At 45.8% G+C, this 21548-nt stretch overlaps 1 protein-coding gene across 3 annotated transcripts in view; it reads right to left on the bottom strand.

The window, feature by feature from the left end:
* The window catches only part of SEC31B (SEC31 homolog B, COPII coat complex component), a 32231-nt gene extending 12061 nt beyond the window's left edge, over positions 1-20170 (bottom strand). Inside the window, exons 1-18 of one of the 3 annotated variants that reach the window (XM_014532719.1) lie at positions 19382-20170; positions 18920-19043; positions 11922-12117; positions 11616-11711; positions 10865-10987; positions 10600-10740; positions 10098-10240; positions 9136-9235; positions 8844-9005; positions 8177-8311; positions 5357-5587; positions 3372-3446; positions 3023-3121; positions 2574-2670; positions 1913-2091; positions 1573-1699; positions 1054-1199; positions 161-334 (exon numbers count right to left, since the gene is read on the bottom strand). In XM_014532719.1, the coding sequence (XP_014388205.1) occupies positions 161-334; positions 1054-1199; positions 1573-1699; positions 1913-2091; positions 2574-2670; positions 3023-3121; positions 3372-3446; positions 5357-5587; positions 8177-8311; positions 8844-9005; positions 9136-9235; positions 10098-10240; positions 10600-10740; positions 10865-10987; positions 11616-11711; positions 11922-12117; positions 18920-19043; positions 19382-19460 (2427 nt within the window). In that variant the 5' untranslated portion in view covers positions 19461-20170. Of the gene's footprint in view, positions 1-160; positions 335-1053; positions 1200-1572; positions 1700-1912; positions 2092-2573; positions 2671-3022; positions 3122-3371; positions 3447-5356; positions 5588-8176; positions 8312-8843; positions 9006-9135; positions 9236-10097; positions 10241-10599; positions 10744-10864; positions 10988-11615; positions 11712-11921; positions 12118-18919; positions 19044-19381 lie in introns of all 3 variants that reach the window. The other 2 variants (XM_005885352.2, XM_005885353.2) reach the window with 2 other exon arrangements.
* Between the last annotated feature and the right edge of the window lie 1378 nt (positions 20171-21548).

The following is a 21548-nucleotide window of genomic DNA, read 5'->3' as shown; positions in this document are numbered from 1 at the left end:
CCCACCCCCTCCCCCAAGGGATTGTGAGCTTCCTGAGGGACTAGATCTTATTTATCCTGGGAGCTTCAGCATTTAGCATAGTGCCTAGAACATTGAATTGCTCAGCCAGTACTAGATGACTGAATTAAATGGTTTGCTCTTTCCCCAAGACCCCACTCACCTGAGCACAGTCATTGGGTAGGTAGCTCATGGCAGTGGACAGGTTGCCCTGGGCTGCCAGGAGGCTGGCATACTGAGTGACCCTGTAGGTTGTGGCAGGGCCTGGGCTCACCCCATCAGGACCCCGCAGTCGTTCCAAGCTCCTGTTCAGAACCATTACCTTCTCCATCAGGTCCTAGAGGAACAAGGATGAGGGCAGTCAGCCCTCTTCAAAGCACATCCTGCTCTCTAAGCCCAGGCAGCTCACCCAGGGACTTCCCACTATGGGAAGGAGGGCATCTGGCCACAGCCAGATGGAGACAGAAAGTGATGACATACAAGAGACATGACAGTTAAAGAAGGGCCACTTGGCCTCATCTCTCAAGCTCTTAGCACTGGGCTCAAGTGGGGCCATCGGGATCTTAGACTCTCGTACATCTCTGCCTATTTTCTTTACACTTTCTGCTAGGCCATCAGCAATTTCAGACTCAGTTATACTACTGTTTTATGTATGACTTTGTCTCCCTGTGAGTCTGTGACCCCCATCTTCTCTGGTTGCCTGAAGAGTGTCTGGTACAATTTAGATCCACAGAATTTTTCATAGCAGTTAATAGGAGGCCCAGGCTCACAATTACTCAAATACTGAATAAACTTGTATAACCAAATCTGAAGTAGGAAAACATTATGAAGAGTAATACCTAAGTAGCTTCTGCTCAGTCTCCCTGACTGAGGAGGGGAGGAGGTGACAGCTCATCCTTGGGAGAAGGTCCCAGACATTAAGGGCCCATTTTCCCTTATACCCTGACTCCAGTCTGGGTAACCAGAGGACTCGCTCTGATGTCCCTGCACATCCCTACCACTAGCCTCTCCTTAGGGTCTGTAATGAAGGGACCGTGCCCTGCAGAGAAGGGGTACCTGTAGAACCATGGGGGATGAAGCCTGGTGGCATTTTGCCCAGCACTCCACCAGCCTCTCCACACTCCCTGAGCACACATAACAGAGTCTGGCTTCGGAGGTGAGTGCCCTGTCACCCTCCTGCTCCATTCGAGCACCCAGGATGTCTGCAGAGAGATGGAAACTTCTTTAATGTCACAGCTTCCCTTGGCTCCTCCTCCTTTCCCTATTTGGAAATGGGTGGCGGATCATGAGCTATAGGACAAGTAGCCACAGTGGCTTTCGATAACACTGAGGCTCACCCTGCTCTACAATGAAGGGCAAAGCTCTTGCCTCAAGAGGTGACAAGAAAAACAGGACAACAAATGAAAGTAGGGGCATGCACTATAGTCCTTGCCCCCCAGCTGAACCAGACCTTGGCTCTGATAACATGGCCTGGCCTCCCAGAGCTCAGGCTGCCCTTCTGCCTCCTCCATCAGCATGTCCACTGACTCCACACTGAAGTCACACCATTCTATTCTAAAGCCTAGGGCCACCTACCACAGAGCTCAGGGAATGTCTCTGGCCCTGAGTATGTCAGCAGCAAAGCCAGTGCCTCTCTCCAGTTCTGCAGGCTACAGGAGCACACCATATCCTTCCAATTCTTCCGCACAACACAGGCTAGCAGCTGTAATGGGCAGGGAGGGAATTAGGTCATCAACCACGCATCCAGCACAGGCAGCAGGAGCAGGCTTCCTGTTAGACCACGTACTAGGGGCTCGGGGTTAGAGTGGGAAAAGAGTTTGGCAGATCCTCTGAACACCAGTCCCAAAGTGTGGACATCCACCTCACAAAGTCCAAGAAATGCCCTCCTCTCCTCTCCTGCACAGTGGGCAGTTACCGAGGAGATTCTGGTTTTCTTCTTGGCCAAGTAGCGTTCCTGTGTTTGCTTCAGCAGGTCTGCGCCCCCAGCCTGGGCCAGGATAATGGCATCAGCAAAGCGCTCTTCTTTCAGACACAGCTCCACAGCAGGGCCCAGTTCACCGAGCAGGAGAGCCTGGCTCAGGAGTCCATCTGTGTCTGGGGGCAGAGGCATCCCCTCCACGTTAACCTGCCCTCGAACCCTAGCTTCCCGTCACCTGCAGAGCCCACAGCATGCCTCCTATGTCTGTATCATTCAGCTTCCCTAGCCCCAAACAAACTCCCAAGTTTCATTCCTCAACAACAAAATATAGTGGGGTGTCCTGGTTACTCTCTAAGGAGAGAACCCAAGATGAGGAAGTAACTCATGTGGCAGTATCACAGGTGATGTCTGATTGCTCAGCAAGGACAGGGTCACAGTCCTTAAAGCAAGAACACAGAAGGATTGAGAAAATATCTTAGTAGAAAGGTTTCCATAGGAAAGACCCCTCCATGAAAATCAACAGCCAAAGAGTGCTCTAACTTGTAACAGAACCACCCAGCATTTGTGATGGTGGGAGGGAGGCAGGAGGCAAGGGACAAGAAAGCAATGTCCTCAAGTCTGAGAACTCTGAGCCCACCTACTCCCATGCAGAGGGTACCTTCTGTGATGGGAATCTCCCATGGAGTCATGTTCTGAGGGACCAGCTCATCAAAGAAAGCTGAGGAGGCAGAGACTTCTGTGGTGTGTTTGGAGACCTGAACAAGGAAGGACCAAGGTGGCTACTTAGAAAATGAACCCCAAAGACAGAGAGCTGGCTTAGTAGCTCTCTCTGGGAACAGTAATAAATTTGACCCTCAATGGGTAAAGCTAAAAGAAGAAGCAGGTAAGGTTTGGGAAGGGCTCACGTTCATGATTAAAACACAGATCCACTCCCAGCCCAAAAGCTTATGAACTCTGTGTCTCACTGACACAGAGGAAGGAGTCTGAAGACTTCTACAGAAGCTGAGCACTTCATGAGAGCAAAGCAAAGGGCCAGGAAGGTTGAAATGCCCTAAAAGCTGGTCTCCTGTGCTACTGTAGGTCTGGCTGGCTGGGCTCCTACCACACCTGGCTGCCGAAGGCCTGTTGTCTGGTACTGCTGAGGTTATCTCCCTTGGGCTGGGGGCTCTTACCCAGCCCTGAGTCTCTCTTCAACCACAAGGCCACCTGCAGGGAGAGACTTGTGAGTACCACTCTCCCAGCACAAGGTCAAACAAGCATTTTGCTTTCTTTCCACCTCCAAACCCCACCAACTAGACTAAGATCCTTGAGCTATTTTCCTGGGAAACAGCCTAACTCCAGGAGGTTAAGTTTGTGTGTACATTAGTGAAGTTCAGGAAGAGGCATTCTGAGATAGTTTCCACTGATAGGATTCTCTGCATATAAAGTACATGATTCTGATGTGAAAGCTGCTTACCTTCTTCTGAAGCTCATCTTTACTGTATCCTAATAGCTTTAGAAATTGCATTCTGGAGTCTTGCTCCAAGGTCACCTAAGGAACCACAGGACACAGAAGTCTCCATTATATGAATGTAAATAACCCTCTCCTGCTAAAACTGGACATCTGTGCCAGCGTACTCCCCAATATAGTTCTTTGTACTCTCCCTTTTTTTCTCCTCAGATTTGATTCCTGCTGGGCTGTAGGCATGGTGTTAACAAAACCTTTTCCCTCTCTGCATGAAAACTGAACCTTCAGTTGACTTTCTACATTTGTTACCTTGGTAACCTGATAATAGTAAAATATGAGCTATGTTTCTAGGCAACATTGCTTGTGATTGGTAAATTGCATTTGGACTGGAACTATATAGACTATAAATAATTGATGGGGGCACCATGTTCTAGGCTTCCCTGATTGCAAAGACTCTTGTAACTGAATAGATCCCTTGCAGAGACTCTAGAAGCTACACTTTTGGAGTTGGTACAAGAGATATTGGCTCTTGAGGGCTTGAGACTTCTAAGCCAGGACAACTTACATACCTGCCTGGTGGACATCTTAACTCCTTGCACCTGTGCAACCTTCTGGGGCGCTGAAGAGAACTCTGCACTGCTGCATGGATGCTGCAAGAACGGCCCCAGGAGGGAACATCTGATGCTACCCTGCTGACAGCTGTGGTTTCTATCTCACATCTTTCTGAGGAGATGATACCAAGTGAGTCTTCCTAGTCTAAATGTCAGGCTGAGAAGACTCCTGCTGGAAGGTGCATGGATATAGTAAACAAAGTCAGTTTACCCACTCAGTGTACCAGATACTGAGGGCCAAGCCTTCCTGAAGCCATACTCTAACCTGGGTTCGCTGATCTGGGCCCTTCATTGATCCTGTACTGAATCATGAATTCTGACTACCATTTTTTCCATAGCCTCTCAAGGCCCCTCCTTCTTCCATGCTCTTCCCTTGGAAATGTTCATCTGCACTCAGCTTCAGGACCATTCTGATGGACAGCTCTTGGGTAGCTTTTCAACCAGTCTCCCCTCTGTCCTATGGACACTGCTGCTTGAGTAAATAAAGGCTGAACTCCTGATCACTCCCTCTATTTGCTTTCCCACCCCACCATTCCTGGAGCTATTATCTGTATCCTGCTTATAACAAAAGCTCCCCTTTCTCTTTTCTTCCCACATGTCTTCCAGCTTCACTCTATAGTTGATGAACTTTCTCAAATCCCTTTCTCCTTCCCAGATTCTGGGTATTTATCTTCATTAAGTTCTATGTCTGAAGCACAGGCCCACATCCTTCTCAGACCCCCTGGAACAAGGCCCTGTCCTTATTGCATTCTTCTCTACAATCCCAAACATCTGAATAACCCTCTCACTGTCTGGTCAGTTATTTATCTTTCTTTCGTTAGCCCTCTCCTCTCATTTGCTCACTTCCTTTGATCTATAGCACTCCTCCTGGTGTCATAAGGAACTTGAAGTTAAAGCAGTACTGCAACTGAAGCCATGCCTCCAGAGTAGAGGGGGCTTGAGCCCCGAGTCCCACCACAATGACTTGCCTTGGGTTATTTGAAACAAACTCAAAGCCTTCTTATAATGATATGTCCTTTCAGCTAATCTTCCCTTCCTTTCCCTTCCCATCTTCTCCCTTCCCATCATCTTATCTGCCCTTCGGCATGGCCCTGTGGAAGTCTTCACCTCAGCTCCAGCAAAGTATCCAGGACATAAGCAATAGTAGCAAAAAGGGCAAATGTCGCTTGTACCCCTCACCTTTCCTAGTGCAAATGGTCTTTGAGCCTCTCTCTGGTAAAGGACGAAGATTGTGTGTCCAGAGGATGGGTGTCATGTAAGAAAAAACCTACTAGGAGTCAGGGCCTCTGAAATCTGGGTCACAGTGTGGTTATGCATCTCCTGGTGTTGCAGTACCCAGCTTTGGGGAAACACCGCTGAGCATCCAGCCTTCAGGCTTCCTACCTTCAGGAACTGCCAGAGCATCTTTTCACTTTGTACTGATGCTCGCTGGATCTTGTTCTGACAATAATTGAGGAGATTTCCTGATCTCAGGGCCTCCTGCAGCTCAGCTGACCGCATCAGGAATTCAGATTCTGTGGTGACTTGACTGATGAAGACTAGGCGAAGGCAAGGCTGTGGCACCTGATGGGCAGGGGTGCTGGGAAGGCCAAAAGTAACCAGCTTCCCCCCAAACTGGTGAGGAAAAACAAGAAAGGTAACGGTCATGCCTTTGAGCTAAAAATAAACACCAAGTCAGGATCACAGGACAGGCCTATGTTGGTCAACCCTAGGATAGGAAATCAATAAGAAGAGAACTCTTGGGGATGGAATAGAATCAGGAATTGAGTAGCAAATGTGCCCCCATATCAAAACCAGCTCTGCATTTTTAGTACCATCAGCTTAAAACTTCAGCACATGGCACTCATCTTCTCCTCATCTGTCCTGGCACCACCCTTCTCCCAGTCACCTGGACCAAACACCTTGGCATCATCAGTCTTTATACAGCTACAGCCAAGCAACAACAAAGTCTTACCTCTTGTTCAATGTCTCTTGTGAAGGTCCCTCTGTCCCATTCCCAGTGCTAGCGCACCTGAATACTGGAATAGGTTACTAGCCTCTAGGCTTTTCCTTCCTCCAATCCAAGCATTAGCCCACAACCCTGTATCTGTTGCTACTCAGGGCTTGTAATGGTTTCATAAAGCCACAGGAGAGACCTGAAGCTACTCTGCTTGTTGTACACAAAATCCTTCAAAACCATGGCCAGACCTGCCTCTGCAGCACCTCTCTCCCTGCTCACTTGTGTGACTGCGCCACATCCCCCAAGTCCCCAGTTCCTTCCTGCTCTGTGCCCTCACCTACCACAACACCTCAACCTGAGCATCCTTCTCACCAAATTAGGTACTTTATATAAAGCACTCGGCATAAATACAAAGCTTAGTAAAGGCCCTTTACTCTAGCAGTTCTCCACCTTGGCTCCATATTAAAATGACCTGGGGAGCTGTTCAGAGTTGCCAGGCTCTACGCCAAACAATAAAATCAGAATCTCTGGGGGTGGGACCAGGCATCAGTATTTTTAAATTCTTCAGGTTATTCCAATTACAGCCAAGGTTGACAACTCCTGCTTTATTCCCTAGCCCCGTGATCGGCAAACTGTGGCTCGTGAGCCACATGTGGCTCTTTGGCTCCTTGAGTGCGGGTGGCTCTTCCTAAGCCTTAGGAGTACCCTAATTAAGTTAACTACTAACAATGTACCTACCTATATAGTTTAAGTTTAAAAAATTTGGCTCTCAAAAGAAATTTCAGTTGTACTGTTGATATTTGGCTCTGTTGACTAATGAGTTTGCCGACCACTGCCCTAGCCATTCACTATTTCCCTTCCTCAGACCCCCTCCTTAATGAGCTTTCCCAGGCAGAATTCCTCTCTTGACTCCTACAGCACAAAATCTATATACTGTACTTTGATTAGTGCTAAACAAAACCACCTGAATTTCGATTGGTATAGTACTGAAGAGTTTGACAAGTGCTTACATATATTTTTATTTGAGCTTCATGTCAATTCACTAACGTGAGCTAGGCAGCTATCACTATCCCTGTGTTGCAGATAAGAACACTCAAGTCCTGAGTGAAGTGACCTGCCCAAGGTTACACAGCTGATAAGCGACAGATCGATAATAATTCAGGTCTCGTGACTTCAGAATCCTTCACTTCGCTGCCTCTTGAGTGTGTTGGTCTGACCTCCCTAATAAAACTGCTGGCTCTGAAAACAAGAGCCTCTACTTTTATCCCTCTGCTTTTAATTCAAGCCTAGTATTTAAAGCATTGGGCTAGGTGTTTTAGGGCCTTGCTACTCCTCAGACCAGCAGCAAGGGCATCACCTTGGGAACTTGGTGGAAAATCAGAATCTTAGGCCCAACCCCAGATCAAATGAAGCAGAATTAGAATTTTAATAAGAGCCCCAGGTGATTTGTATGCACATTAAAGTTTGAGAAGCACTGCTTTAGGGATAAAAATGAAGAAGATGTGGTCCCTATCCACTAGGGGTCTATTACTTAGTAGGGTCCTGAGACATGCATCTACATAAGTTTAGTGCAGTAGAATGTATCATACAGGAGTATAAATCTGTGAGATTACAGAAGTGAGGTTAAGTTTGATGAGGGTTAAAGATGGGCCTCCCAAAGGGGGTGGTATTTAAGTGAGGGACCTTGAAAGGCTGTACCAGGATTCAATAGCCTGAGAGAGAAGCTGAAGGATGGGGTACAGGTGGAGGCAGCAGAGTTGGGGAATTATTCGTGGGACATAAGAGAGTCATATTTATTTGGACCATAGAGAACACATAAGAATAAGGTGGGAATAAAAACTGGAAGGGTAAAGGGGTGCTGTGTACACTTGACTTTGAGCCAACAAGGTAATGGGGGTCAAGGGTTTTGAGCAGAGGACTGACAGGATGAAATCTGTTTTTTTCTTTCCTGCTTTGTATTGTAACCCTTGCATAGCTAGACTCACTACCAGTCCAGACACATAAAGATTAGACAAAAATCAGGTGGCATCTCAAGCAGTTCTCCATAACCGGGAGGTCTAAAGCAATCAATGCCTTTTATACAGGACTGATAGCAAGCAGGTGAAGGGGTAGAGAGGGAAGCTTGAGTAGTAAAGCAGGACCTACTCTGAGACACAGGTAGATGGAAAAAGTATCTCCTACAGAACGGAGCTCCATGCTGGGCACACAGTAGGCTTCACAAGCCCTCACACACACAACCTCGCACATACACACACTAGACTTACAGCAAATGAAACACCTGCTGGCCTTCTCATCCATTTGGGGGTTTTTTTCAGAGGAGGTATCAATGATGCTTGAGTCACTTGCTCTGGCATCTGCAATGGTGGGAGAGGCTGGCCTTTGCTGAAGGAGGAAGAGATCTGGGGGCAAAAGGACACCTGCATCACCAGCCTGAAATGGTGGCCTAGCCAGGAACTCCACCTACAAACTCCATTTTGGGAGAAATCCTTGAGATACCTAATCTAGCCCACAAAGATGAGACTCCCGTATTCTATTGGTGATTGTGGGATCCCCATGAAATAGGCTTTTGGAAAGCCTACTGGTTCTAAGGTCTTCAGAGGAATGTGACACAAAATGGATATGTAGGAGCAAGGGAGGTAAGACAGTTCATACTTCCAAAATAATGTCCCAGCATGAGGTCCAATGTCCCTGAAATACCACAGGGAACATCCAAGAACAAAAGTGAAGGTGAAGGCCTCTTTTGTATTGTGGCAGGACTGACTTCCTCCCAGGAAGATGGGCACTGGAGCAAAAGTAGAGCCCTCCCAAACTCAGGGCCCTGCCCTCCTACTCTTCAATATCCCCACTTCTTCCCAGGCCATATGTCCTGCTCTCTCCCCACAAAGAGAGACAGCCCCTTCCCTCCAGCATTTTTCATTAAGCCCTTCAAACCTTGTCAACCTGTCTCATCTGCTGGACGTCCCAGCTCCTACCCATCACAGAGTACAAACTGATCCAGCCGTCAAAGGAGGCAACAGAGAATACTGGAGGGTTCCGAGGGCACCACTGCACATCAAAGCACCAGCTGCTCTGTGTGGGTAGCTTATATGCCACCTAATATGAGGGAACACACCATCAGGGAAACCCTGACATAGATAAGGCGGCCCAGAATGCATAGCTGCTGCTGGGTTTCCCCTACCATCTCATCTCCCATCCCAGAACACCCACAGAAAGGCCAGCCTACCTCGCTGCTCACGAGGTTCCAGCACAAGACCTGGTTGTCCTTGGCACTACTGAGCAGCAGCTCAGCATCAGCCTGGCTCCATGACACTGACAAGATACCCCTAAAAAGGAAGGAGGTCCCTCTGTCCATAGCATTGGCCGAAGGCCTACTATGAATAGGGTACTTTATATATCTCTGATAAATCTCATCCCTACAAAATGAGCAGCCTGATTTCATTTTACAAATGAGAAAAATGGGGTTTTAAAAAATTAAGGAATTTTCAGCAAACAGCCAGAACCCAAGTCAATTCTAAGAGCCTATGCACTGTGCACTGTATCACTCTGCCTTCCATAGATCACTGCAGGATGGCTTTCTTCTTTTCCCCGATTGTAGAGTAGGGACTATGAATCAGCATGAATCATAGAAGCACCCATCCCTATAGGTGCTTTTTAGCTCAGGAGAGTAGCAAGGACATAACCCTCAAAAGTTCCCAAGAAGGTATAAAGGCAACATGGCCTTTTAGTCACAAAGAACAGACTGTGGGGCTGCTTTCTCTGCTATGGGCCCCAGAACTCAGCTTCAGAGGCAGGCCTGTGTGCAGGACAGACAGGAGCCAAGGTTCTTCTACTAAGGAGAAGTCTTGGAGAAGGCAACCTCATCACTAAAGAAATGAACATTACCAGATGGAAGCCTGGGGACTCTCCTAAGGGCTAAACACTGGCTCCAATATTTCTCATTTCCCCATCTCCACTCCCATCTCTAGAAGTTAGATGGCATCTCAGGCTCTTTTCCATGACCTCTGGGTCTAAAGGAATTCCTCTTGGTTGGGGCTGGAGCTAGGACTGGGTGACTGTGTGTTCACTGGGATGGCTTTGAAGACAGGGAGGATGTTTGGTAGCTAAAGTGAAGCATTCATTGCCCCCTACCCAGGTCATTATGCTCCTGCTCTCCACCAAGGATGCAGATGAAGTTTGAGATACTACCTGCTATGGATCTCCAGCACCTTCAGAGGTGAGGAGGCGAAGCGCAAGTCCCACAGCTGAATCACTGGGAGACGATCATCTTCTGAGCATAGCACCAACTGAGTGGCTATGTCTGGGTGCCAGGCCAGGCCTGAGCAGTGCATCTGTGACCAAAGCAGACTCCAATGGGTACCATAACCTGCCCATTCTAGTGAGAACCCCTTCTGCCCAATTGGGATGGGACCCCTCCGAGGACAGGTTTTGTGTCTCATCTAGGTGACTGAGACCACCACAGCCATCGGGAAATACGTGATGACCATGAAAAAGGAAGGAGCCTTAGAAGTGCCCATTATCAGGTCTGTTTAGGTCCCTAAGCTTTCACTCTCAATAGGAAATCTGCTAGGGGCTGAATCCACATGTGTAACAGCTGCAAACAGAACCCTGGCCTGGGGAGGAGTAGCTGCAATGACTACGCCTGAGAGAGAAGCCACAGCCCAAGCCTATATTTTGCTTCATGACTCACCCTGCTGCTGTGATCACTGACTTTGATGATAGGTTCATTCTTCCTGAGATCCCATACAACTGCCTTGCCGCTGGGGTGAGCAGAAGACAAAATATGTTGAACTTGCCGGTTCCAAGAAAGTGCCTTGATGTCTTCCGGGGGCTGCTGAGGCAGGATGGGGGTAGCAGGTGAAGGACAACTTGCTATCCCCCTCCAACCAAAAGGCAATTGCTGTTCCACTGCTCCCAACCACCCACAGAAAGCCTAACGGTAGATATGGGGCTACCCAAACCAAGACAGTCTCAGGGAGCTGGAGTTGAATTTTCCAGAGAGGTTCCTTTAGGGTACTGGTGTAGACGCTGAGACAATGGTAGGCACACTTGGGTTTCACTCCTATCTCAAGGTGCTCCTGAGAGGATAGAGTCAAGATTTAAAAATAACCCTCAAGGATAAAAGGAGGAAGTGAGGAAGGGGAACATAAACACCCAAGATTCCCAGAGAGAGCGAGGCAGGAAAAAAAAGCCATTGCTACTTTTAGGACACAGATGCTATCAAATTCATTCTTAACTTACCTCACGATACTGTAAGCATAAGCCAGGGGAAAGCCAGGAAGCAAAAAGATAGGCCCAGCTATAGACTGACAGATAGGCACACTTAGAGACAGAAATACATGAGACCCCCGACTGCATGGGAAAACCAGATACAGAGACAAGGCTGACCCTTCCCACAAAAAGGACCAAGGTATATCTGGGAGTCCCCTCTGCACCAAGCCTGCTTAACCTTGCCTAAGCTATACAATGTCTCTCTCAATGTCTTACTCCAACCCCTAAGACAGTTAATGACCACAAACCACCCATCCAAACACACACACACACACACTCCCCTCCCCTCCATCCCTGTCATCATCTGGCTGGTAGCACGTTGTCTGTGGAGCTTTATTGCCCTCCAGTGGTAAAGCCTAAAATCTCCTATGCTCTGGCTGCCTCCCTGGGAAAGTCAGCTGCGCACTGTAAGCAGCAGCCCCGGAGCCTCCTCACCTGTGACTTGGATCCTGGGGTCATTGGCACACTCAGGTTATTCAAATCCCAAATGAAGATTTCGGAATCACTCGCCCCTGAGGCCAGGAGGTTGCCCTGTACAAAGCACAGGTCTTTGGAGACCACCATCCCAGAAGAGATGGGAGCAGGAGAGGGGGAAGGAGACCCATAGATGAGGCTTCCAAAGCCTCCCCCAAAACAGCCTGGGAAGGGTTCAGAGTTACAGACTGAAAGTCGTAAGTGAATGCTTCCATTCGATCTATTGCTTGGGGGCTTGGCCATGTCTGACCAAATGAAATGTAGTACCTGGAAAGGGTTAAAGTCAAGGGCTCTGACAGCCCCCGTGTGCTTCTGTCTCTGGGCAATCACAGGCTCCTTTCCTGGAGACAGGATGTGGGTCACATTGTATAGTGTAAGCATGCCGTTGTCCCCGCCGCCTGCAATAACCCCGGTGCCGTCCAGGTTCCCATTGCCAAAGCTCCCCCAGATCAGCTTGTGAAACCTACAGAGAGGAGGAACTTGAATCAGCACCAGTTCAGGTCCATATGAGCAAGCATCTCTGCCAGCCTCTGCCATTATGCAGGCATTCCCACCCTGAGCTGGGGCCTGCCTGTCTTCCTCATATCCCAGACCCAGAATGAAGGTCTCCTCTGCTGGGTCCTGCCCTTTCTCTGAAAAATATCCCCTCTATGTTACACTAGAAGCCGGGAAGCCACTGCCTCAGAGTTGTGTGGGGATACTTTTTTTAAAAGTTAATATTATATAGGCCTAATGATAAATACTTCAAATAGGTCACTTCACCCCATCCTCACAACTCAAATAACAACTAACATTTATTGAATACTTCCTATGTACCAAGCACTATCTTAAGTGCTTTACATGTATTAACTGATTGAATATTCAACAACCCCATAAGGCAGTGGTTCTCAACCTTGGCTGCACATTAGAATCACCTGGAAATCTTTTTAAAAGCCTGATTTCTGGGCCTCATCCTCCGGAAATTCTGTTTCTTTGTTATGGGGTGGGGCCACAACATTAGTAACAAAGAAACAGAATTTCCGGAGGATGGGGCCCAGAAATCAGGATTTTAAAAAGATTCCCAGGTGATTCTAATGTGCAGCCAAGGTTGAGAACCACTGCAATATGGTGTTATTATTGATTCTACTTTCAGTTGAGGAAATTGAGGCCAGAGAAGTTATGAAACTTCTGCATGTACAGCTAGTAATTTTATCCCCATTTTACAGCTAGGAAGTAGCAGAATCAAGGTTCAAAGTCAAGCCCATTTTATTTTAACACCTGAGATCTATAATGCCTGCTTAGAGGAAGACCAAACTTTTCTGTCCCTAACTAGAAGCAGATTCCCTAGACCAAGAATTGATGTCCCCTCTTCCCTCTCAAACTGGATGTGAGAAAAAAACCAAGGACTTCATGCCTTCCCCGTGTGGCTAGCTCACTGAAGCATTGTGTGGCTGCCATGGCCCAACCCTAGAGACACAGAAGCATGAAGAATAAACACACCTTCTGGGAAACATTTTTCTGGTTTCCTGAGGATGCTTCTAACAAGATACTACCAGTGTCTTACCAAAAATAGAAAAAAAAAAGGATGGACCATGGGCCCCCTGCAGACAGGTGTAGGTCTTCTGCAAAGCCCCTAAAGAAGGCATGTGAAACCTTTCAAAGCTTCCTAAGTGGTCTGTCCATTTCCCAGCTGCTAGCCAAGGATATTTCCACAGCCCTTCCAAGAAATCAGATTTCACACTGAATGGTGTCCTAAGATCCCTCACCTTAGGAACAGCCAGCAAAGAAAGTGAGTGGGGTGACCAGGCAGGAACCTGTTTGGCCAGTCATAAGAGCAGAGCCAACCTGTCAGAAGTGAAGAGCTGAGCACCAGTTCAGACTAGGTTAGCAAAACAGCAGAGCTATGATAACAGTAGTGTGGTTACCAGAGGGGAAGGGAATGGGGAGAAGATAAAGAGGGTAAAGGATCAAATTATATGGTGACAGGAGACTGGACTGTGGGTGGTGAGGACACAATGCAATATACAGATGATATATTATTAATATGTCACCCCAATAGATTGAAAAACAAACAAAAAAATCAGAGGTGACACAAATGGTGGTCTAAAGCTATTGTCAGAAAGGCTATGTTTTCTAAGGTTGTCTGATCTTAATAGGGCAGAAGAATGTGCTTTACTAGTATACTGGGGCTAGAGGCATCCTGGGGCTAGAGGTCAGTGTAGCAGTGGGAAAGTCAACAGAGTGACTAGAGAAGCCCATAACAGGCCACACAGGAACCAGAGGGGGGTATGGTAGTGAAAACCTCACCTGGGAATGGTAGAAGAGGTGCAGTGACCTCACTATGGTCAGAGCACATGACATACAGACCAGAGTAGAAGGTACCAGAGACCTCAAGGTTGGGGGGTCACCAAAGGGTTTGAGAAGAGGACCCAGTTCCTCTACAGTGGCTGCAATGCAGACAAAATGATTTTCTTTCTGTAAGCATGTAGATGGTACATTCTATTTTGTTAGCCACTTAATGAGTGAGGGTGAAGCTGGAGCCTGAATAGGACGTGATAGAGAACACCTGGGATGATTCAAGCAAGGACAGGGATTGATCGTTCAGTAGGCTCAAGGACTGTCAATCAGCTCTGCTCTGCAAATGGACAGGGGACCAGAGGTAGCTGTGGGTGTGTGTAGAGAAAGAGAGCACATGCGAGCATGTGAGCAAATGTGACAAAATGTTAACAAGCAATGAACTAAGTGAAGGTACACAAGTGTTTATTGTATTAGTCTGCAACTTGTCTATGTTAGAATACTTAAAAAAAGGTAAAAATAAAAATGATGGCCTTGGCCTGAAAATAGAAACTAAGCAAATTAAGGGGAAGGTTTAGGAAGAAAAGTTTGTATGGGAAGATAGGAAAACAAAAGAATAGAAGTGTAATTCTCTGCTAAAGAGGTTCCCAGGATAATGATGGCAACAATAGACATTAGGACGTGACAGAATGATAGGTGGCACCTAAACACAGGTTCTTTGATTCTTACTCAGACCTTGTGAAGCAGAATTTTCAGAGACAGGACTTTAGAACCTACATTTTCAGCAAGACCCTCCAGGTAATTCTAACCAGCAGCCAGGTTGAGGTTGAGAATGACTGTACTAGATGCATCAGACTGCACACCAGCCTAGAACAATCAGGGAAGACATTGAACTTCACAAAGATAGAACCAGCCCTAACAACCAGCTTATTGCTATGCTTCTAGTGAAAAGCAAAACAGAGGACTGAAGAGAATAAACTCAAGTGTATGAGAGCAGAACATCACACCAGTTAAGGTCCTCTGAGGCCAAGCTTTAGTGATTAGAAATATGTGCTGGATAAATTCTTGCTATGATTTATGTACTTTTTTTTTGTTTTGGAGTTTGCTTTTATTTGCTTAAAGTTCCTTTTGAAAAATTTCAGCCTTGTGCAAGTGAACTAAAGTGAAAATGAGCTTGTCCACATCCAGTCCAAAATAGCTGAGGAACTCCAAGTTTCCTTAAAAAGTCACACTGAGTGTTGAAGGCAGTGCTCCAAGCTGGAGAATGAAGACAGTGGAGTGGAACAATGGCTGTCTGAGAAAAGAACTACTTTTCTGAATGCATTGTATGTGCCAGCCTGTTATGTGTCTACTATACATCCTAGATTTACAGCAGAGAAAACAGGGCCAGAGAAGTTAAATAACATGTCCAAGAGGACAGTAGATGGCAAAACTGGGATTTGAACCCAGGTATGTCCAACAGCAAAGCACATGCTCTCTCTATTCTGTGATCTTGCCATCTTTTAGAGAGAAGGCAAGTCTTAGAAACTGGAAAACTAAAAGAAGTATACAAAGTGATCTTTTTTCTGTTTGGTGTTGTCCCTTACACAGGCACCCAAAGAGAGATCAAAATGCCCCCAAAGAAGATAGAACCGAGGTGGAAGTACTGGAAGATAGATCACCTGCTTTCTCCATGTGAAGAGGCTGGGTCATACAGAGATTACGGAGGCCTCTCAAGAGATCTAGAACCTCAGAGTAGACAGAGGTGGAGAGCAGATCACACATTGGCCTCTGACATCATTCAGCCACAGCAGCTATATCCTCAGTTCAAAAATCAATACATAAACAATGTATTATTTTCCGAGAAACCTTTCCTCTTGAGTGAGATTCATCACCAGTCAAACATCGCTTGCTTCAGTGCACATGCTAATCCATATTGATTCTGATTGCATCCAGTGACATTTATCAGTCTATTTATAGCTTGAGATTGTCCCTTATCTACATCTATACCAGTATTTCAGAACACTTCTCTTCAGTCAGATATTTCTAAATGGATATTTCTCTGGTGCATCATGGATTGAGGAGAAGGGGATTTTCAGGATTCAAATGTGGTTGAGGCATGGGCCTGGTGAACAGGGCAGGCAAAGGAAAGGAGAAGATTTTTAAAAGTATATGTTTAGTTAATAATGAAGAGACATGAGGAGGAGTTTTTAAAAAGGTGGGAGAGCCCTAACCGGTTTGGCTCAATGGATAGAGCGTCGGCCTGCGGACTCAAGGGTCCCAGGTTCAATTCCGGTCAAGGGCATGTACCTTGGTTGCGGGAACATCCCCAGTAGGGAGTGTGCAGGAGGCAGCTGATCAATGTTTCTCTCTCATCAATGTTTCTAACTCTCTATCCCTCTCCCTTCCTCTCTGTAAAAAATCAATAAAATATATATTTAAAAATCTTTTTTAAAAGTTGGAAGGGAGGAAGGAGACTAAGCCAAAAAAAGAACACAAGACCTGAATTTTGAGCTCAGCAGGTTCTTAGAAGTCATCTTGTAAAGCCTCTTCTTTATACATAGGTGAGGAAACCTGAGACCACTGACAGAGCTCTATTTGCCCAAAGGCACACAGCTCTCATTAAGGCTGCAACCCAACACAACTGTGCTTTCCACTAAACCAGCGGTCGCCAACCGGTGGTCCGAAAGGTTGGCGACTGCTGCACTAAACCATGCAGAAGATGACACAAAAGAAAAGAAAGAGGAAAGCATAAAGCAAAGGATGGGTAGCCCTCTATCTACCCTGATCATCTTGGTCAATAGTTTGTGATGCTGACTTTTGAGTAAGTGACCTAACCCAGGCTGGAACAGAAAGAAGTGGGTGTCTTATGCTTATGCTGTCTAAGATGACTTCTTCGAAAGGACCTAACAGGACGGTGTCAAAGGCAATCCCTTAGGTCTGTGGGAATGAGAACCAATCTTTGGAAACAATTATGGTGCAATTAACTGTACTATTTATGTTGGTTGTAGCCCACAAATCCCTGCAGGGTGGAGCAGGACATGAGGTAAAGTTCATGATGCCCACGTTCAGTACCAACATTTCAAAAAGGGTCCCTTCAACCTAGTTGGCTGCAAAACATTTTCACTTTAGTTCACTTGCACAAGACCATCACCCTTGAAAAGCTCTCAGACTAAGTGAAGACTAATATAACTAACTGAAGTGAAAGATAGAATGCTCAGTTTGATAACCCAGGAATTTCTTACTTCACTCATTCATTCAATAAATATTTATTAAGCACCTCATGCCAAGCATTGTTCTAGGTGCTAGAGATACAGCAGTGAATAAAACTGGCAAAAATCTCTGCCCACATGGATCTTAGGATTCAATTTCGAGGTTTCCTAAGCAATTATATTGCCCCTTTTTTAGGAACTCTAAGATTAAGGAACCACGACTGTGCTGAAGCTGCTGCTTGGCCTGTCAAGAATAAGACCCCTTGCCCACTGCCCCTTTTCTTACCTCCAGGAATCGAAACATTATTGAATTAGCTCACCCCTGTCAGGGGCCCTTTCTGAAATGCTTGCTTAGAGGCTAAGAATATCTCATCATGATTGGTAAACCCTTCAGTGCCTGCTCTTCTAAAGGTACCAATACTAGCAATACAAAGATATATGAAAAACTGCAAAATACAGATACTGTCATAAAATGATACAGGGGTTCAAGAAAAAGGAGTCTAACTAATCCTCATTATTAGATTAAACCATGAAAATAAAGAAGAGGGTACCTCTTTCTAAACATCTTAACTAATCTCTCGGATGGACCCAAAAATTCACAAGAGGATGGAACACTGTATTCTAAACTGGGATGGATGGGCAAGATAATTCTCTGGGCTGTAAGAAAAAGATTCATATTTTTAATCTAAGAAATGATATAAATTACACTTTTAAAAATTACACTTTAGTAATAGTACAATAATAAATGTACATTATTTACATTGAATATATAATTTTATTTTTTAAATATATTTTATTGATTTTTTACAGAGAGGAAGGGAGAGAGAGAGTTAGCATTGATGAGAGGGAGAGAGAGAGTTAGAAACATTGATGAGAGAGAAACATCGATTCAGCCGCCTCCTGCACACTCCCCACTGGGGATGTGCCCGCAACCAAGGTATATGCCCTTGACTGGACTCGAACCTGGGACCCTTCAGTCCGCAGGCCGACGCTCTATCCACTGAGCCAAACTGGTTAGGGCTGAATATATAATTTTATGTTGAATGACTTGAATATAGTAATTCACATTTTTCCAATGGTACAAAAATGCGGAGACCATTGCTTCATACTGTAAGCCTCATCTTTACAAACCTATAAAAGAGCAATTGAATAATGGAAAGAAGGTAGGCTTTGGAATGAAACAGGTGGAGACTTAAATCCTAGCTTCTCAGAGTTTTGGTTCCCTCCTATGTGAAATGGGAATAATGTTATTTATTGGGTAGGCTCATTTCGAGGGATGAGTAAGATATACAGAGCCCCTAGCATAGTGCCTGGCATGTATACATGTGCTCACCGAACGCTAGTAAGTGAATGCCAGCCCTGCAAGCCTGCCAGAGCCATGAGTCCCAATCGGTCCCTGACAGCAGTGAGGAGAGGATCATTCGTTCTCCTCCCTTTGGCAGAAGAGGGGGATATTGTGTAAGGTATTTGCCTTCACAAGAGCCAGGGGAGGAAGAAGTCAACATCTTTGGATTCAGAGAGAGATCAAGTACTCATAGGTCCAGGCCTGTGGGAGGCATCTCTATCACATGATTCTGCCTAACACTCCTGCTGCTGCTGCTGACCAGAAAGGAGTGGGTGCTTTTTAAATAGTTTTGCAAAATAAACCCAGAGTTAACTTCTCTCCAACTTAGTGAGGATCCTTCTCCCCTCACTGGTCTCCTCATGAGCCCTGAGAAGCACACACTACTCCCAGGATTCCCCATCAGGGTCTACACCAGGGTCTGCCCTGCATACCCATCAGCACTTCAGACATAGTACCTGCTTGAGGCAGAAAGGACTCCCTTGCGTTTCAAGTCCAAAGAAAGGTCCCTGAAATCAACCTCAAAGATTTCCAATGTGCCATTTGTGCTAAAGGAGGCATCTAGCTGCTGGGCAGATGTTCCTAGGCACAAGAAAAGTTAGGAAGAGGCAGCGTATGAGCAACAAAATATGCATGGATTTGGGGTATATTTATATAGGGAGTGGAGAGGAGGAGAAACAAGAAAAGACTGAGTATACCCTTTTTCAAATGGTAACTGCAAAAAAACATGAGGTGCCTAGCCTTGAACCATAGTCCAAGGCTACCCCCAGGTACCCAAAACAGCTAATATCCCCTTGCTTTGCTGTGAGCCAACCCCATGACTCTAAAGCTTTCTCTGATGTTCAATAAAGAATTCTGCATATTAAGCTTCCCTGGACCTGTGTCCCTTCCCTGGCTCCTAGTCCACAGTATCACCATACCTGTGGCCAGATACACAGGGTACTGGCTGGCTGGGCTCCACGCTTGGACAGCTGGCCTCTCAATTTCCTTCAACTTCATGGTCTGACCTGTAGGTGGCAGAAATCTGACATGGCCCTCAGCTCACTGAAAATAGAAACCAGCAAGCTTACGGGCCTGATCCAGGGAGCACCTGTGGACACAAGATCTTGTTTCACTCTCAACATCACGGGATGGGGCATCTCAGGGCAACACAGAGTGACAAACACATGACCATTTGCATGTCTGTAAGGACAGTTCAATTAACTGATTACTAAAATCTAATGCTTTAAATCCAAAAAGCATGGTTGTCACAGGCCCCAATGGTGATGATAACCATCAAACCAGATAATCTCTCAGTGACTTTATCATTTCCCTTGGTTTTAAATATCATCCATATGTTGATGACTCCAAAATTTATATGACCAATTCAAATCTCTCCTTTGAGCTCCAAGTTTTTACATACAACAGCTAATCAAATATTTCCACTTGGATATAGCAGACCAAGTTAGTCTGTCTAAAATGGAATTCTCTATTATACATCTTCTCCCCCCAAAATCTGTTCTCTAGTCTTCTTTAGCTCACTAAATTGCTCAATCCAAAAACCTGAAAATCACCTGATTCCCTCCTCCCTTATTTCCTTCTAACCCATTGAGTCTTCCAGACTTTACCTTCAAAGTATATCTTAATCTGTTTACTTTTCTTTATCTCTACCACCACTTGGATTACGTCAATAATCTTCCAATTAGTCATCTCTCGGTTACCCATACCATCACCCAATTCATTCTCTACATAGCATTAGGAGTGAATTTTTAAAATAAAAAATGGGATTTTGGCATTCCACACTTAAAATCTTTCAATGGCTTCTACCACATTCAGAATAAAATTCAAACCCCTTAGTATGGCCCTACTCAAAAGCTCTAGCCTACTTCAACATCGTCTCTTGCTACTTTCCGCCTTACTCATTGTGCTTCAGCTGCATTAGCGTTTGTGCATTTCCTAGCGTTTTCCCACCTTAGAGCCTTTTTGCATCTGTTCCTTATACTTTGAATGCTCTTCCTTTCAATCTTTGCATGACTGGCTCTTTATTCCATCTTTCTGGGCTCAGCTTCTCATCTCCTGAGAGAGGTAAGCCACCCAATCAAAAACAGCCTCAATATTTTTCTTTGTAGCAATTTATAATCATATATTTATCTACATTTGCAGTGGTCTCATCCACTAAGTAAACATGAGAGCTAGCACTGTGTCTGCTTTGTTCATCATGTAGTGCCAGAGCAACGTGACACATAGTAAGTGCTTCATATTATTTGCTGAGTGAATGCAGATACCCATTGTAACTCTGTGGCTTCCAATCCATTCTAACACACATTCAAGGTACCATCCCACTGAGCTCACAACGAGGCAGAAAAGGTGTTTTTTTTTTTAAGGAAAAAAAGTGACACTGAACTTGTGGGAAGAAACTTGGGACCTACTGCAACCTGCTTTAGCAAGTCACACTCAGATTACTCTCAACTTACCAAACCAGGGTGTAGTCTTACTTAATTTCTAATGTACTTTCCAGCTGGAAGAAAGTTTAGCCGTTTCCAGGCCTCTGAACACCTGAGGCGACACCAGGAATCTTCGGATCGGCTGGCTACACATCATACTATAGTTACCAGTGCCACCTGCTGGTCAAAGCCTTTTTCATGTTTCTGGGAAAAGATCCCGTAACTAAAGTAGGAGTTGCTATTAGCCCCGTGCACTTGACATGTATAACTAACTTAACTCTCACTATGGGTTTTTTTTCCCGATAAATACTATTATCACCCTCATTTTACAAAGAAGAAACAGGGTAGGTCAAGATGTGAACCCCTATCAGCCTCCATAGCCCAGTGCTTTTAACCTTTCTACTGGTCTAAACTACACGAAACTCCACAAAGTGTTTAAATCCTGACAGCCCAGAAATTGGGGAAATGGGCTTTTAATCTACTTTGTTCAGAGACATCTGTTCACAAATAGGGCCCTCGATGGGGTCAGAATGGCCGGGGACGGGGCGTTGCAGTTGGGAGAGCTGTGACCCTTCAAGCAAGAGCTGAGCGGACGTGCGGGGACGGAGGGCGCCAGCTACCCCGGCAGAGCCGTCCCCACGGAGGGCGGCCAGCACCGCTGCTC

The sequence above is a fragment of the Myotis brandtii genome, unplaced genomic scaffold (assembly GCF_000412655.1).
Source record: "Myotis brandtii unplaced genomic scaffold, ASM41265v1 scaffold902, whole genome shotgun sequence".
NCBI classification, from domain to species: domain Eukaryota; kingdom Metazoa; phylum Chordata; class Mammalia; order Chiroptera; family Vespertilionidae; genus Myotis; species Myotis brandtii.
Note: the sequence above shows the minus strand (reverse complement) of the source record. Positions and strands in the feature narration are given on the sequence as shown.